Consider the following 14529-nt stretch of genomic DNA (forward strand, 5'->3'; position numbering starts at 1 on the left):
TGTTAGGGTGTGGAGGGATTCTAAAGAGTGAGGCTTATAAAATGCCCTCTGATTTAGAGAAAGAATTTTTTCCAAAGGCTTTTATAAAGAAGTCTTGTTTTTTCAGGTCTACTTTTTGTTTAAAATTTTTGTTTCTATTTGTTACTTGTTTTTTTATTTATCACCTACCTCCTTGTCCCTAGTGCTTGTGTAATGCTTATTAGCACATGGTAGCTTTTCAATAAATTTATAGACTTACTCCTGGAGTGCAACTTAACCTTGCACAAAACATCTTCTGCAGATATGGACTGATGTGTTGGATTTTTTTTTTTTTTTTAATGATTTGAGACTAGAGGTAACTATCCTATGACTAGATTGTCTGGAAGTTTTTTTATACTTCCTTTAGTTTGTTTCAGGACCTCTCACTTTGCTTTTCTTTTTATAGGTTTATTGAAGCATAGTTGACATACAATAAACTGCACATATTTATTGCATGCACTTTGATACATTTTGATATATTTTACACCTGTGAAACCATCACCAGTATCAAATGAATACAGTCATTACCCCTAAAAGTTTCCTTGTGTCTGTAATCACTCCCGTTTTCCCTTCTCTGTGCAAGTTAAACATACAACTACCATATGACCCAGCCATTCTACTTCTAAGTAGTCATCCAAGAGAAATGATGCATGTGTCTGCCTTAAGACTTGTGCTGGAATGTTCATAGAAGCCTTATTCATAATATCCTAAACGGGAAACGGCACAAATGTCCATCAGCAAGTGACTGAATAAACAAATTGTGATATATCCATACAGTGGACTACTATTCAGGAATAAAAAGGAACATATATTTAGTTTGAATTGAAGACTGCCATATTTGAAGCAGATTTGTTTCCTTTGTTGCATTTCTTATTTTGTATTAAAATTGACTTTCATTTCCTTGGCATACCCCACTCCCACCCCATGGAAGAAATATTAAGAAGTTAGTTATAGATGAACCATAAAAGGATGTAAGTTATATTTGGATAATTAAGTGTTGATTATTCCTCAAAAACTTATAGTCAAAAATGGTCAGTACAGTTTGTTCTGCTACAGCACTTGTTTCTATAACACCAAAAAGCTTCTACATGGTCAGTAAGTAAGAAGTGATGTCAGTGATGGTGTGTGGGTTTATATAAGATTTTTCATTGGCAAGAGGAGTAGAATAGAGGGAGTAGAATTTAAAAGGAAAGGGAAAAGCCCTCAGATTGGCTGCTGCACAGACAGATGTTCTTTCCAGTGTGGTTTAAGAACAGCAGAGATTAGTCCCTGGAAAAACAAACAAGCTAGTTCTTGCCCCAACTCTGATCAGCTCCTGGAGGCCCTCCGTACCTGCGGGTTCCGTACCTGCAGGTTCCAACTTGGTTGAATCCACGGTTGCAGAGGGCTGACTGTACTGCACCATTTAATATGAGGGACTTGAGCATCCACAGATTTTGGTATCTGGAACCAATCCCCGGCAGATACCTGTATTTACTCCTGTGCCCACCTTAACAACAGCCTCAGTCTCCATTGTTTTAGTGCCTGCAAACCTTTATTTTAACTTTATTTAGTTTTTGTTGATTGTTATTTCCTGAGGCAGTCCCCAGCCATGCTGAATTGCTTGCCTGGAGTTACCCATGTTACCTCCTGAGGAGCCAACTGTTAATTTTTGTTGGACTCAGGTTACAAAGTTGCAAAAATTCTGAGTACTCTGTCCCGACCCTAATTTTACCCCCTTTATTTTTTACTTTGCAGGATGAGGTTTTTTTTTTCCAGAACACATCAGTGGCATTCAAACAAAATACAAAAATGTTAAAGTAGTTTATTTTAAACAATTTCCTGGAAATGTGTTTCTTAGTGTTTTTAGCTAATATTTAAATCTGGGTTACTATGTGTCACGTGTTCTAAGTGCTTATCAAAGATTATCTCATTTTATCCTCACAACAATGCAATTTAATGAGTCTGGTATTATCCTTATTTTGTGGATAAGGGAACTGAGGAACACAGGGGAGGAGTAACGTGCCCAAATTCACACAGCACAGTCAGTCTGGTTCCATAGAATGTGCTCCTGACTACTGTGCTACATTGCCTCCTGCACCATGTTGAGTATAAATTAGATTTTAGTATGATTTTCTTATGTAAGTCAGAGTGGTAGTTTTACAGCAAATTAAAACCTTATCAGCATTAAATTAGGTGAAAAGAGTTGCAGTGAACACATAAGGACAGCATAATAGGTGAAAAGAGTTGCAGTGAACACATAAGGACAGCATAATAGCTTTATTCAGAAGCTGGGAAAATGATATCAATTTTTGTGTGTGTGTGTGGTACGCGGGCCCCTCACTGTTGTGGCCTCTCCCACTGCGGAGCACAGGCTCCGGACGCGCAGGCTCAGCGGCCATGGCTCACGGGCCCAGCCGCTCCGCGGCATGTGGGATCCTCCCGGATTGGGGCACGAACCCGTGTCCCCTGCCTCTGCATCGGCAGGCGGACTCTCAACCACTGCGCCACCAGGGAAGCCCAATGATGTCAAATTTAAACACTGTTAAATTGTTATAATAGTTTTTTTTGGAAGTCTTCATTTCACTTCGTTATTTCTGGTTTTAAATTTCTTCTTAGGCATATCACACCTGAAAAATTTTATGTGGAAGCTTGTGATGATGGAGCAGATGATGTACTTATCATCGACCGTGTGTCCACAGAAGTTACGCTCTCAGGTATTTCATGGCCAGATTTAGAAGTGTCTAGAAAGATTTTACACTTAAGTTGCAATAGTTAAATTAATGAGATCCATGTGAGTGTGGATATCTGAGTGTCTTCTTAGAAAATTTTAATTCTTGCTACCTCATTTGATTTTTATGCATTAATTTTATACTTTTTCCTTTTCATGAAAAGGAGAAATGATCTTGAAATTTTTAGGTAGCATTTTACTATTCATAAGGATTTAAAAACGTTCTTTATTTGTTCCCTTATCAATACCGTAACAGGATTTGGTTTTGTTGATGTGTTAGGTTCCTTTCTAGCTGTAAAATTTGAATTATTTGAGTGTGAGAAAGTTGTTTTAGCAGTAAGTGTGTGGAATGTTAACAGCTGATTTGTTTTGAAAACATTCATGACAATGAGGATAATTTAATAAATGAAAAATAATATATACATCACTGGGTAAAACTTGTGTTTTAGGCAGAATGATTTTCCTAAGCTTTATCTATCTATCTTATCTATCAATCCAGTTATAATTTAGCTTTGCTTCTCTGGGGTATGAAAAGCAACTTGTTTTTCAATTGTGTGGAACACTGATTTCTGACTAGATTAATGTGAAGTAATTTTGGTGACGAATTAAAGTATCATGTGATATCACATTTAGAATTTCATATTCCATTTGTTTAAAAATTTACCTCTAGATAGTGTTCTGTATTAATTTTTTTCTGAAGGGCAGTATTTGAGTAACCATAGAGTAGGCATTCGGTAAATGGTAAATATCCTTTGAACAGATTAAGTGAAACATGAAAATATTTTGCATAGGATACTAAAGTGTAAGAAAGGTAGGACTATGAATCTCCATTTCCTTGGTTGTCTGCTTTTTCTGGTAAGCTTTTCCTTTGACCAAATAAAGTAAGAGCTGTTTTAGTTTGATAATTTGGCATTTCCTGTGACTGTTGCTTCGTGACTGCTCTCTCAGAATAGCTGACTGATTTTAACCATGCTTAGTGTATGTCTGAAGTTTAGTCCCACTACTTTATAACATATTGATACAACCCGGTGTCTTTTTTATTTTTGGGTTGGGGGGGGGTGCGGGCTGGGGGTGGTGGGCCTTGCCACGAGGACCTTAGTCCCCCAACCAGGGATCCATCCCGTGCCTCCGGCAGTGGAAGCTCGGAGTCCTAACCACTGGACCACCAGAGAATTCCCAACCACCTAGTGTCTTATAAAAGCTTTAGTATGGATGTATTTTCAATTATTTTTTGTCCTTTCAGTGACATTTTATTTGTAAGTAGAGAATGCAGACCCATTTGAGTGGACAAAGCTAAAGGTTTTGAATAGTTTGGATGTAAAAATGATAACCAAACAGTCGTTGGTAGACACATGAAGAGATACTTTTGACCTGAAGCTAGTGATGATGAGGGGCTGTCGATCACAGTTTCTCTGGCAGTTTCCTTTTACCATCATTGGGAATACAAACCATTGCCACTGAAAGAGGAATTTTTTTTCTTCCCCGAAAAACCAACATAGTCTTAGGAATTATCATAATGTTATTGATATTACACTCCAGTTAATGTAACTTACAGCTGTATCAGTAGTACATTTATGTTTATCAATGATCTCAGTATATTCAGAATCTTCTCTGAGCTTTTAACTGCACTGGTATTTCCATTTTTCATGGTAATTAATTATGGCATAGCATTGCTAAGTGAATTGAATTATTGAGAGAAACAAGTGAATTTTAGACCTTATTCACAATTAGTTTATTCAGATAAACAGGACTGCCTTTAAGAAACAGGACTGGAGTTTACAGCAGTGTTTCAGAATGGGACCCAGGCTGATAATTAAACTGTGACTGAAAGAAAAATTGTATAGCCACATAGGTTTGGAAAACTTTGAATTAAACAGTGGAACAGCTTTCGTTTACTGTAGGCCTTCTCAGAGCCTTTAATTTCCTACTGTGCGTTGTGACTCTGGCAGGAGTAGAGTTAGTATGGATGTAGCAAAGTAAGTTTATTTGACTGGGAGACCCTACCTCCCCTCTTTTTGGGCATTATTCCCTCAACTAGAGTTCTACAAAATATGTTTTGTGAAACACATTGGCTTAAAGTTTAACAGTTGTGAAATGAACCTTGTAATGTAAGGTAGTCTTTATTAATAACGGCATTATTGATAAAATCGCAGCTGATGGTATTGCCTCCCTGGATACCTGTATCAGTTTCTTTTAGACATGAACAGGAGGCTTTTCCTTCCTCCTCCCCTCTTGGATCTTGGCCTCCATGTCTCACATTCTTATTAGGGAATTAGGCGAGTCCTTTTTTTGCATTCCATTTGTTGCATGTTGAGATTAAAATCTTGTTTCAACTTCCATTTACTTTCTAATTCTCTTAAAGGGGTAAAGATTTGGTTTCTGACAAGAGGTTGAATAAATTTGGCTGAAAATTGGCATTGGAAAATAACCCTTAATTTATGTAGTGAGGTTGCTGAAGCGTGTTACTTTTGGCACCATATTCTAGACAGGCAGAGACCTTTATATGTAACATGGACATCTTTATATTCTGCCTAACTGGAGGTCTAACGCTAATGAAGGAATGTTGTTTTCTTAGAACAAAGCGTGCATATTGAAGTAACCATTGAAATGAAACTACATTTCTCTTTCAGTTGGTGAGCTTTTTCTAAGTCATTTTTCTTTACTTTCTTCTTTAAAGTCAAGAAAGATATTCCTCCTTCAGCTGTCACAAGACCAATATTTGGTATACTGGGCACAATTCATCTGGTGGCAGGTAAGAAAAATGAGCTAAGATGGACAAGAAGGTAATTAAATCGACGCTATTAGAGTATAAGATGAAGGCACACTTTATATCTTGCTTTAGGCAATAAATCTGTAGGTGTTTGTCATTAATTTCTAAAAGTAATATACCCCAAATAGCAAGTGGTTAAATTTGTAAGCCTGAGGTTCTATTTTTAGTGTGTGAATTTATTTATTTATTTATTTATGGCTGCGTTGGGTCTTCGTTGCTATGCGCATGCTTTCTCTAGTTGAGACGAGTGGGGGCTACTCTTCATTGCGGTGCGCAGGCTTCTCATAGCGGTGGCTTCTCTTGTTGCAGAGCACGGGCCCTAGGCACACGGTCTTCAGTAGTTGGGGCTCGTGGGCTCCAGAGCACAGGCTCAGTAGATGTGGCACACGGGCTTAGTTACTCCACGGCACGTGGGATCTTCCCCGATCAGGGCTCGAACCCGTGTCCTCTGCATTGGCAGGCGGATTCTTCACCACTGTGCCACCAGGGAAGTCCTGGACCAGAGTATTCTAAACCTTCAACTCCATGGTTCTGCGTTATTAGGAAAGTGATGGTTTTTAATCTAAATTTTATTTCATTGAACTTTTGAAAAGTTCCTATTGTATCAGGCACTGTGCTGGATGTTATTTATAAAAGATGCGAGTCCCTTTTGTCCTGTAGCTTACAGTTGAGTGAGAGAGGCATTTAAATAGTAAATTACTGCAGAACAGTGTGACAAGTTCTAGGAGAGAGATGTACATAGGAAAACTTTCAGGGAGGGCACTTGTGATTAGAGCCTTGGACAGATGTGAAGAATTAATCTAGTGGTAAAGGCTTACCCTGGTTTATTTGTGGGAGGAGGAGGTGGCCAGGATCAGGGTTGGTGTATTAATGCATGGTGCTGGGATCGCTTCTTGATTCCTGACCACTCATCTTTGGAATGTTCCAGTAACCAGTTAGTTATACTGCCCCAGCACATTTCTCTACCATTTAGAATGACATGAAGGACATGGGAGGTGTAGATATCTGCAGTGGCCAGATATTATGACCTATGATGCTTTAAGCTACACGTTGGAAAATGCATTAGCAGAGGCCCGTATGCTTTGGGGATGACAGGAGAGTGAGAGAGAAACGTTTTCTGTCTGTACTTTCCATCTGCTAGGATCACTGCTCTGGTTACCAAAAGCTTTTACTTTTATCTTTCTGAGAAAAAATTTGATCTTTCAATAAAAATTTGTCTAAATAATATGCTGGTCTTTCTATTCATAAATTATACGATTGCTTTTCAAAAAATATGGGTCCTTTATTTAGCACAGCTCTCGCCATTATTTATTTTTATTTATTTTGGCTGCACCTCAAGGCTTGCAGGACCTTAGTTCCCTGACCCGAGATCAAACTTGCACCCTCGGCAGTGAAAGCACGGAGTCCTAACCACTGGACTGCCAGGGAATTCCCATAACTTGCCTTTAAAGAATAAGGACTACTATTTCTGGCTTTACAGTTGCCTTATTTCTGTTTATGTGTACTTGGCTGTGCTTTTTTGCAGGTAATTACCTAATTGTCATTACCAAAAAGAAAAAAATAGGTGAATTTTTCAATCATGTAATCTGGAAAGCAATAGATTTTGATGTCCTTTCTTATAAGAAGACAATGTTGCACTTAACTGATATTCAGGTAAGAACTGGAAGCACTTACTAATTGCAAAATCCAAAGAAGTCCCATGGGGTGGATGGGGAAGGGAGGTGGAACACAAAGAATGTTTGATGGATTTCTTTTAAACCTGATTATTTAAACAATGCATAGAGCTGGTCACTCTACATACCTAGCCCTAAAATGTATTTCTTTTTAAACTGTTCATATATTTTATTGCACTTGGGTTTTTTTTAACTGACTCAATTCTTAGATATGAAATTTCATACAAGAGAAAAGGACAGACTGAAAATGCACATGTAGTCAACACGTAGATTTAACTTCATATCCTTTTTGTGAAGAAATAAAATATTAAATATCTTTCCACCATTGTAAAGCAGTTATACTCCAATAAAGATGTTAAAAGAAATAAAAATAAAAGGGATGCTCCTATATATTACTTAAAAAAAAAATTATCTTTGAAGTTCCACTCATCCTGTTTCATTCCCTCTTTCCCTAGGGAGAAAGCTTTCTTCAGTTTTGCCACATGGGAATATAAGTGTGTGTGCATGTGTACATGTTCAAACAGTCCTCTTTTTGCACAGTTCCTATATGCATGGATTTCAGTTACCACAGTTTAGTTAACACCAGTTCCCAACAACACAGTTTAAATTTCAGTTACCATGATATATTGACTAAAGAATTAGCTCACCAAAGATGAAAGTGCAATGAAACAAAAAATGACAACTCTAGAAGTGAAATTCAAATTGAACATGAATAGAGTATAGAAGAAATAGCTGATGGTGGGAATAAGAGACTCTGGATACGCAGCCAGAGGTCTCAGTGAAGGTGACGTTATCGACATTAATGGTCGTGATGAAAAGGTTGAACGTGTCCCAGAGCAAGTGATGCCGGTAACAAACTTCACGTTAAAGGAACTCACAGAAGTATTTCATGATATTAATAGTACGAAGGATTAAGTGTTAGAAGCTAGTTCAGGCTTAGATGTACGACAGTTCATCAGGGTGTAGAAAAGATGGTATCATAATTTACATGGAGAAGAATGCAAGCACTGTTCAGGCTACTCTTGATAAATTTTGACCAGAAGTAAAATATTTTTAATTATCAATGTTCCAAATTACAGTATACTGAATAACGTTTTACTATTTTTTCATTTCCCTATACATTTATAACTTAGAGTAGGAGAGTTTTTAATGTGTTGATTAAAAAAACTTTAAGTCACGGAATGATCTTAACTTTCCTATTGATTATTAAGATAGTTTAAGATTATTAAGATTAAGATAACATGGTCATTTTTATAGTCCCACCCTATCACGCAAAGTGAAGACTGCCTGTATTCATATTCAAACAATATCTGTTTTTGCTTGCAGTATTTTTTAAAACTTACATGAATGGCATTAACCCTCTTCTAGTTTTTGAAAATTACTTTTTTTAAGTCAACATTATGTTTAGAGATTTACGTCTATTGAGTACTTGTTTTCTAAATGTACTTTATTTATAGTATTTGCTTTTTAAAAATTTTAAGTTGTATTTTTATTCCCAAGATTACAAAAAGTTTTTTAAAAGAAAGCTTATTATTCTAAAATATGTATCTTACCTATGATAAACATTTAAAAAAAATCAGTCCTAGCACTATTGTCTTATTGACTAAGTAAAGCTGTAGAATATGGTTTTTATACTTTAAACTTAAAATTTCTTTCTTACTGTATATATATCTTATCAATATATTAATAAGCTCATTCTCTATGAGACATGAGAATTAAGGCAATAAAAATGGTTGTTTTCATTTAATAGCCTAGTAATATTTACTTGAACAGTTTCTTCTTTATTGCTATGGTTTGTTTTCAGGCTATGTAACTAATTTTAGCATTCCTCGCTGTATATACTTTGCTTATTTATACCTTTTGTTTTTTACAAAAATGTTGAGGCCAAATTAAAAATTTTGTATGTAGATTCGTAACATGAATTAACATTAATCATTTGCTAAACAGTAACAAATATTAAAAATTATTTTTTAAAACAAGGATAAAAACAAATGTCAGTCTTGGTATTCATTGGGAAAGCAGCTAAAATAATTATCAGAAAATAAATAGATATACTGCTTTTACTGGATCTTCCTTTATTGCTTATTGAAGTGTAATTCACTTACAATATTATATTAGTTTCAGGTGTACAACATGGTAATTCAATATTTTTACGCATTATAAAATGATCATCATGAGAAGTCTAGTTACCAACTGTCACCATACAAAGTTACTAAAATATTATTGACTGTATTCTGTATGCTGTATATTATATCCCCATGACTTACTTATTTTATAAATGGAAGTTTGTATCTCTTAATCTCCCTTACCTATTTCACTCATCCTTCCTACCCCTCCCTTCCCACTGGCAACCACCAGTTTGTTCTCTGTCTGTGGGTCTGTTTGTATCATTTTTTTTCCTCTTTTTAAATTTTTTTATTGGAGTAAAATTGCTTTACAATGTTGTATTAGTTTCTGCTGTACAATGAAGTGAGTCAGCTATACCTATATCCCCTTCCTCTTGGACCTCACTCCCACCACCCGCCCCTATCCCACCCATCTAGGTCGTCACAGAGCACTGAGCTGAGCTCCCTGTGCTATACAGCAGGTTCCCACTAGCTATCTGATTTACACATGGTAGTGTATTTATGTCAAACCTAATCTCCCAATTTGTCCCACCCTCCTCTCCCCACTGCTGCCCGTGTCCACATGTCTGTTCTCTATGTTTACATCTCTAATCCTGCGCTACAAATAGGTTTATCTGTACCATTTTTCTAGATTCCACATATATGCGTTAATATATGATATTTGTTTTTCTTTTTATGGCTTACTTCACTCTGTATGACAGACTCTAGGTCCATCCACATCTCTACAAATGACCCAATTTAATTCCTTTTTATGGCTGACTAATATTCCATTGTATATATGTACCACATCTTCTTTATCCGTTCATCTATCGTTGGATGTTTAGGTTGTTTCCATGTCCTGGCTATTGTAAATAGTGCTGCAGTGAACATTGGGGTACATATATCCTTTTGAATTATGGTTTTCTTGTCAGTGTCTTACAGTTTTCTAATGACGGGTCTTTTTACCACCTTGGTTAGATTTATTCCTAGGCATTTTATTCTTTTCCATGCAGTTGTAAATGGGATTGTCTTCTCAGTTTCTCTTCCTGTTAGTTCATTGTTACTGCATAGAAATGCAACAGACTTCTGTATATATTAATTTTATATCCTGCCATTTTATTTTTATCTTTAAAATTTATTTATTTTATTTTTGACTGCATTGGGTTTTCGTTGCTGCGTGTGGGCTTTCTCTAGTTGCGGCAAGTGTGGGCTACTCTCCGTTATGGTGCGCAGGCTTCTCATTGCAGTGGCTTCTCTTGTGCGGAACATAGGCTTTAGACACGCGAGCTTCAGTAGTTGTGGCTCGCAGGCTCTAGAGCTCAGGCTCAGTAGTTGTGGCGTGTGGGCTTAGTTGTTCCACAGCATGTGGGATCTTCCCGGACCAGGGCTTGAACCTGTGTCCCTTGCATTGGCAGGCAGATTCCTAACCACTGCGCCAGCAGGGCAGTCCTATTCTACTAGTTTTTTGGTGGCATCTTTACTTTGGGGTTTTCTAAATATAGTATCATGTCATCTGCAAACAGTGACAATTTTACTTCTTTTCAATTTGGGTTCCTTTGTTTTCTTGTCTAATTGCAGTAGCTAGGACATCTAATAATATGTTGAGTAAAAGTAGTGAGAATGGGCATCCTTGTTTTATTCCTGATCTTAGAGGAAATGCTTTCAGCTTTTCACTGTTGAGCTTGATGTTGGCTGTAGATTTGTCATATATAGTCTTTTTTTTTTTTGGCCCTGTCACGTGGTTTGTGGGATTTTAGCTCTCCGACCAGGGATTGAACCTGGGCCCTAAGCAGGGAGAGCACGGAGTCCTAACCACTTGACCGCCAGGGAATTCCCCGGTCTTTATTAATAATGTTAAAAGTATGTTCCTTGTATACCCACTTTGTTGAGAGATTTTATCATAAATGTATATTGGATTTTGTAAAAAGCTCTTCCTGCATCTATTGAGATGATCATATGCTTTTTATTCTTCAGTTTGTTAATGTGGTGTATCATATTGATTGATTGGTGGATGTTAAACTGTCCTTCCGCTCTTGGGATCAGTACCACTTGATCATGGTGTGTGATTTTTTAAATGTACTGTTGAGTTTGGTTTGCTAATGTTTTGCTGAGGATTTTTGCATTTGTGTTCATCAGTAATGTTGGCCTATAATTTTGTGTGTGTGTGTGTGGTGTCTTTATTTGGTTTTGGTATCAGGGTAATGCTAGCCTCATGGAATGAGTTTGGAAGCATTCCTTCCTCCTCAATTATTTGGAATAGTTTGAGAAGGCTAGGCGTTAACTCTTTTGTAAATGTTTGGTAGATTCACCTGAGAAGCCATCTGATCCTGGACTTTGTTGGTAGTTTTTTGGTTACTGATTCAATTTCATTACTGGTAATAAATCTGTTCATATTTTCGGTTTCTCCCTGATTCAGTCTTGGGAGATTGTACGTTTCTAGAAATTTATCCATTTCTTCTCGGTTGTCCATTTTATTGGTGTATAATTATTTGTAATAATCTCTTATGATCCTTTGTATTTCTGTGGTGTTGGTTGTAATTTGTCCTCTTTCATTTCTGATTTTAGTTAGGCCCTACCTCCTTTTTTCTTGATGAGTCTGGCTAAAGGTTTATCGATTTCTATTTATCTTTTCAGAAAAACAGGTCTTAGTTTCATTGTTCTTTTCTGTTGTTGGCCCTGGGGTGTCCCGGCACTGGTGCTGGCCTGCTGGTGGGCAGGTGAGCCCCTGCACTAATAGGCCAGAAGGAGGACTCCAAAATGGCACTTGCTAGCACCAGTGTCCTCGTGGTAGAACAAACTCCCTGAGACAGCTGCTGCCAACATCTGCATCCCCAGTAGCAGCAGTCCCAGTTGCCTCCTGCCTCTCCAGGAGGCTCGCAAAGATCACTAAGTGGGTCTGACTTCGGCTCCTTTCAAATGCCTCCATGCTAGGACTTGGAGCATGTGAGATTTTGTATGGGCCCTTTAAGAGTGGTGTCTCTGTTTCCTACAGTTGTCCTGCTCTCCTGCACGCAAACCCTGCTGGCCTTCTGGCCTTCAGAGCCAGACATTCTGGGGGCTTGTCTTCCTGGTGCAAGATCGTTGGCCTCAGTAGCTGATGTGGGGCTCAGACCCCTTGCTCACTGGGGAGAACCTCAGCAATTGTGATTATTCTCCCCATTTGTGGGTCACCAACCTGAGAGTGTGGGTCTTGACTATACCAGGTCTCTACCCCTCCTACCCATATCATGGTTTCTTCTTTATATCTTTAGCTGTGAAAAATCTGTTCTACTAGTCTTCAGGTTTCTCTTATAGATAGTTGTTCTGTGAATAGTTGTAGTTTTGGTGTGCCTGTGGGAGGAGGTGAGCTCAGGGTTTTCCTGTGCTACCATCTTGGCTACTTCTTTCTCTCCTGGACTTCTCTTTTCAGTCTTTTTTTTTTTTTTTTTTTTTGGTAAAGAATCCCATTTTACTTCCCAACTAGCCCAAACCAGTAAAGTTTCTTAGGAATGAGGATGGTATTGTTCTCTTGTTATTGACTCTCTGTTACTGGGCCCCTCATGAATTTATGTTTTTCTTCTGTCAAATGAGGATAATTAATGCTAAACTAGCAAGGGGTTGCTGTGAAGATACAGGAGAATCTCTGTAAAGTGTCTGGGACACAGTAGGTCATAACCTAAGGTGGTGATGTTTTGTTAATGTGACTCTTCTGCCCTTTAAAGTAAAAATTGTGAAGGATACCAATGGGAAAGGAGGTCTAATCAGTTAATATAATACCCTATGGTGCTGAGCATTGTCCATGTATCAGGAACTGTCCCAGGTCCTGGGGAAATGGTGAGCATCCTCCTCGCCCAGTCTTTGTGCCAGTGGCATTTAACAGGGCTGAACTTGCAGGTTTTTATTTTCACTCTTTTGTCATGTTGATAGATTCCTTTTCAAGTACAAGATAGACTGATTATTTGCTCCCCTTTGTTTACAGTTACAAGATAACAAAACTTTCCTAGCAATGATAAACCATGTCTTGAGTGTGGATGGGTTTTACTTTTCAACGACATATGATTTGACCCATACTTTGCAGCGGCTGTCTAACACTAGTCCAGAATTCCAGGAAATGAGTCTCTTGGAAAGGGTAAGCTTAATTTTCAATTATTATTACTTTAAAAAAAAATAATTTTAAGGAGATTTTCTCTGTTTCATCCATAAAATACATATTGATTTTTCTCAGTCCTGGCTCTATCAGGATCATGTATGGGGCTTTAAAAGTATACCATGTTTCAAATAGACATCTCATTTCCAAATTCAGGACCCCAGAATCTGTGTATGTTACACAGACAGGATTGAGAACTACAGGGGTCCATTTTTAGAAATCTAGCTTAAACATGAATGTTGGTAATTTCCTAGCTCTCTGTGTTCTGTGTTATAACAGTTATTAGCATTAGCAACATAATTGTACTTGTAAAATTAATGTTCTAATGGATGATGTTCTTTCTGCAGTGGTGTTTTTTTATAGTTTTTACAAGTAGAAAAGTAACAACTTGTTAAGAACTTGAAAAATATGCTTTTGTTTAGGGTGGAGTTTTTGGTTATTTTATTGACTTAAGTGTATCTTTAAAACTGAACCTCAGGTGATTTCAACATAAAATTTCTGCTGTTCAGGAACCTAGATAATTGCTGCCTTGATTTTTTGTTAGCAAAAGTAGATATGTTTAGGGGGCAGACAGCATTTAAAAGGTTGCTGTCAAAAAAAAAAAGTTGTCAGTTATCTATTAGGTTGGACCATACGAAATTGCCACTAATTGACCATATTTGACCAATAAAAATGATCATTTTATATAGCTCAACCTAAATCTTTTCTTTTTTTTTGGCTGCATTGGGTCTTTGTTGCTGCGCGCGGGCTTTCTCTAGTTGCGGCGAGCAGGGGCTACTCTTCATTGCAGTGCACAGGCTTCTCATTGCAGTGGCTTCTCTTGTTGTGGAGCACGGGCTCTAGGCACGCAGGCTTCAATAGTTGTGGTTCGTGGGGTCTAGAGCACAGGCTCAGTAATCGCGGCGCATGGGCTTAGTTGCTCCACGACACGTGGGATCTTCCTGGGCCAGGGATCAATCCCATGTCCCCTGCATTGGCAGGTGGATTCTTAACCACTGTGCCACCAGGGAAATCCTAAATCGATATTTTAGTTGACTGGCTTTTTAAAGACTTTATAGTCTAATTTTGTAAGATTATATGTAGGCTTCAATGTAAGTTTAGATGTAAGCTAAGCAATGAAGAAATTT

General features: G+C 37.7%; 1 protein-coding gene across 2 annotated transcripts in view; it reads left to right on the plus strand.

Moving 5' to 3' along the window:
- The window catches only part of SACM1L (SAC1 like phosphatidylinositide phosphatase), a 60545-nt gene that overhangs the window by 15603 nt on the left and 30413 nt on the right, over positions 1-14529 (plus strand). The window contains exons 2-5 of one of the 2 annotated variants that reach the window (XM_060110714.1): positions 2617-2714; positions 5406-5480; positions 7024-7151; positions 13235-13384. In XM_060110714.1, coding sequence (XP_059966697.1) covers positions 2617-2714; positions 5406-5480; positions 7024-7151; positions 13235-13384 — 451 coding nt within the window. Of the gene's footprint in view, positions 1-2616; positions 2715-5405; positions 5481-7023; positions 7152-13234; positions 13385-14529 lie in introns of those variants that run through there. The other variant, XM_060110716.1, reaches the window with a different exon arrangement.

The sequence above is a fragment of the Mesoplodon densirostris genome, chromosome 10 (genome assembly GCF_025265405.1).
Source record: "Mesoplodon densirostris isolate mMesDen1 chromosome 10, mMesDen1 primary haplotype, whole genome shotgun sequence".
In the NCBI taxonomy this organism is placed as follows: Eukaryota; Metazoa; Chordata; class Mammalia; order Artiodactyla; family Ziphiidae; genus Mesoplodon; species Mesoplodon densirostris.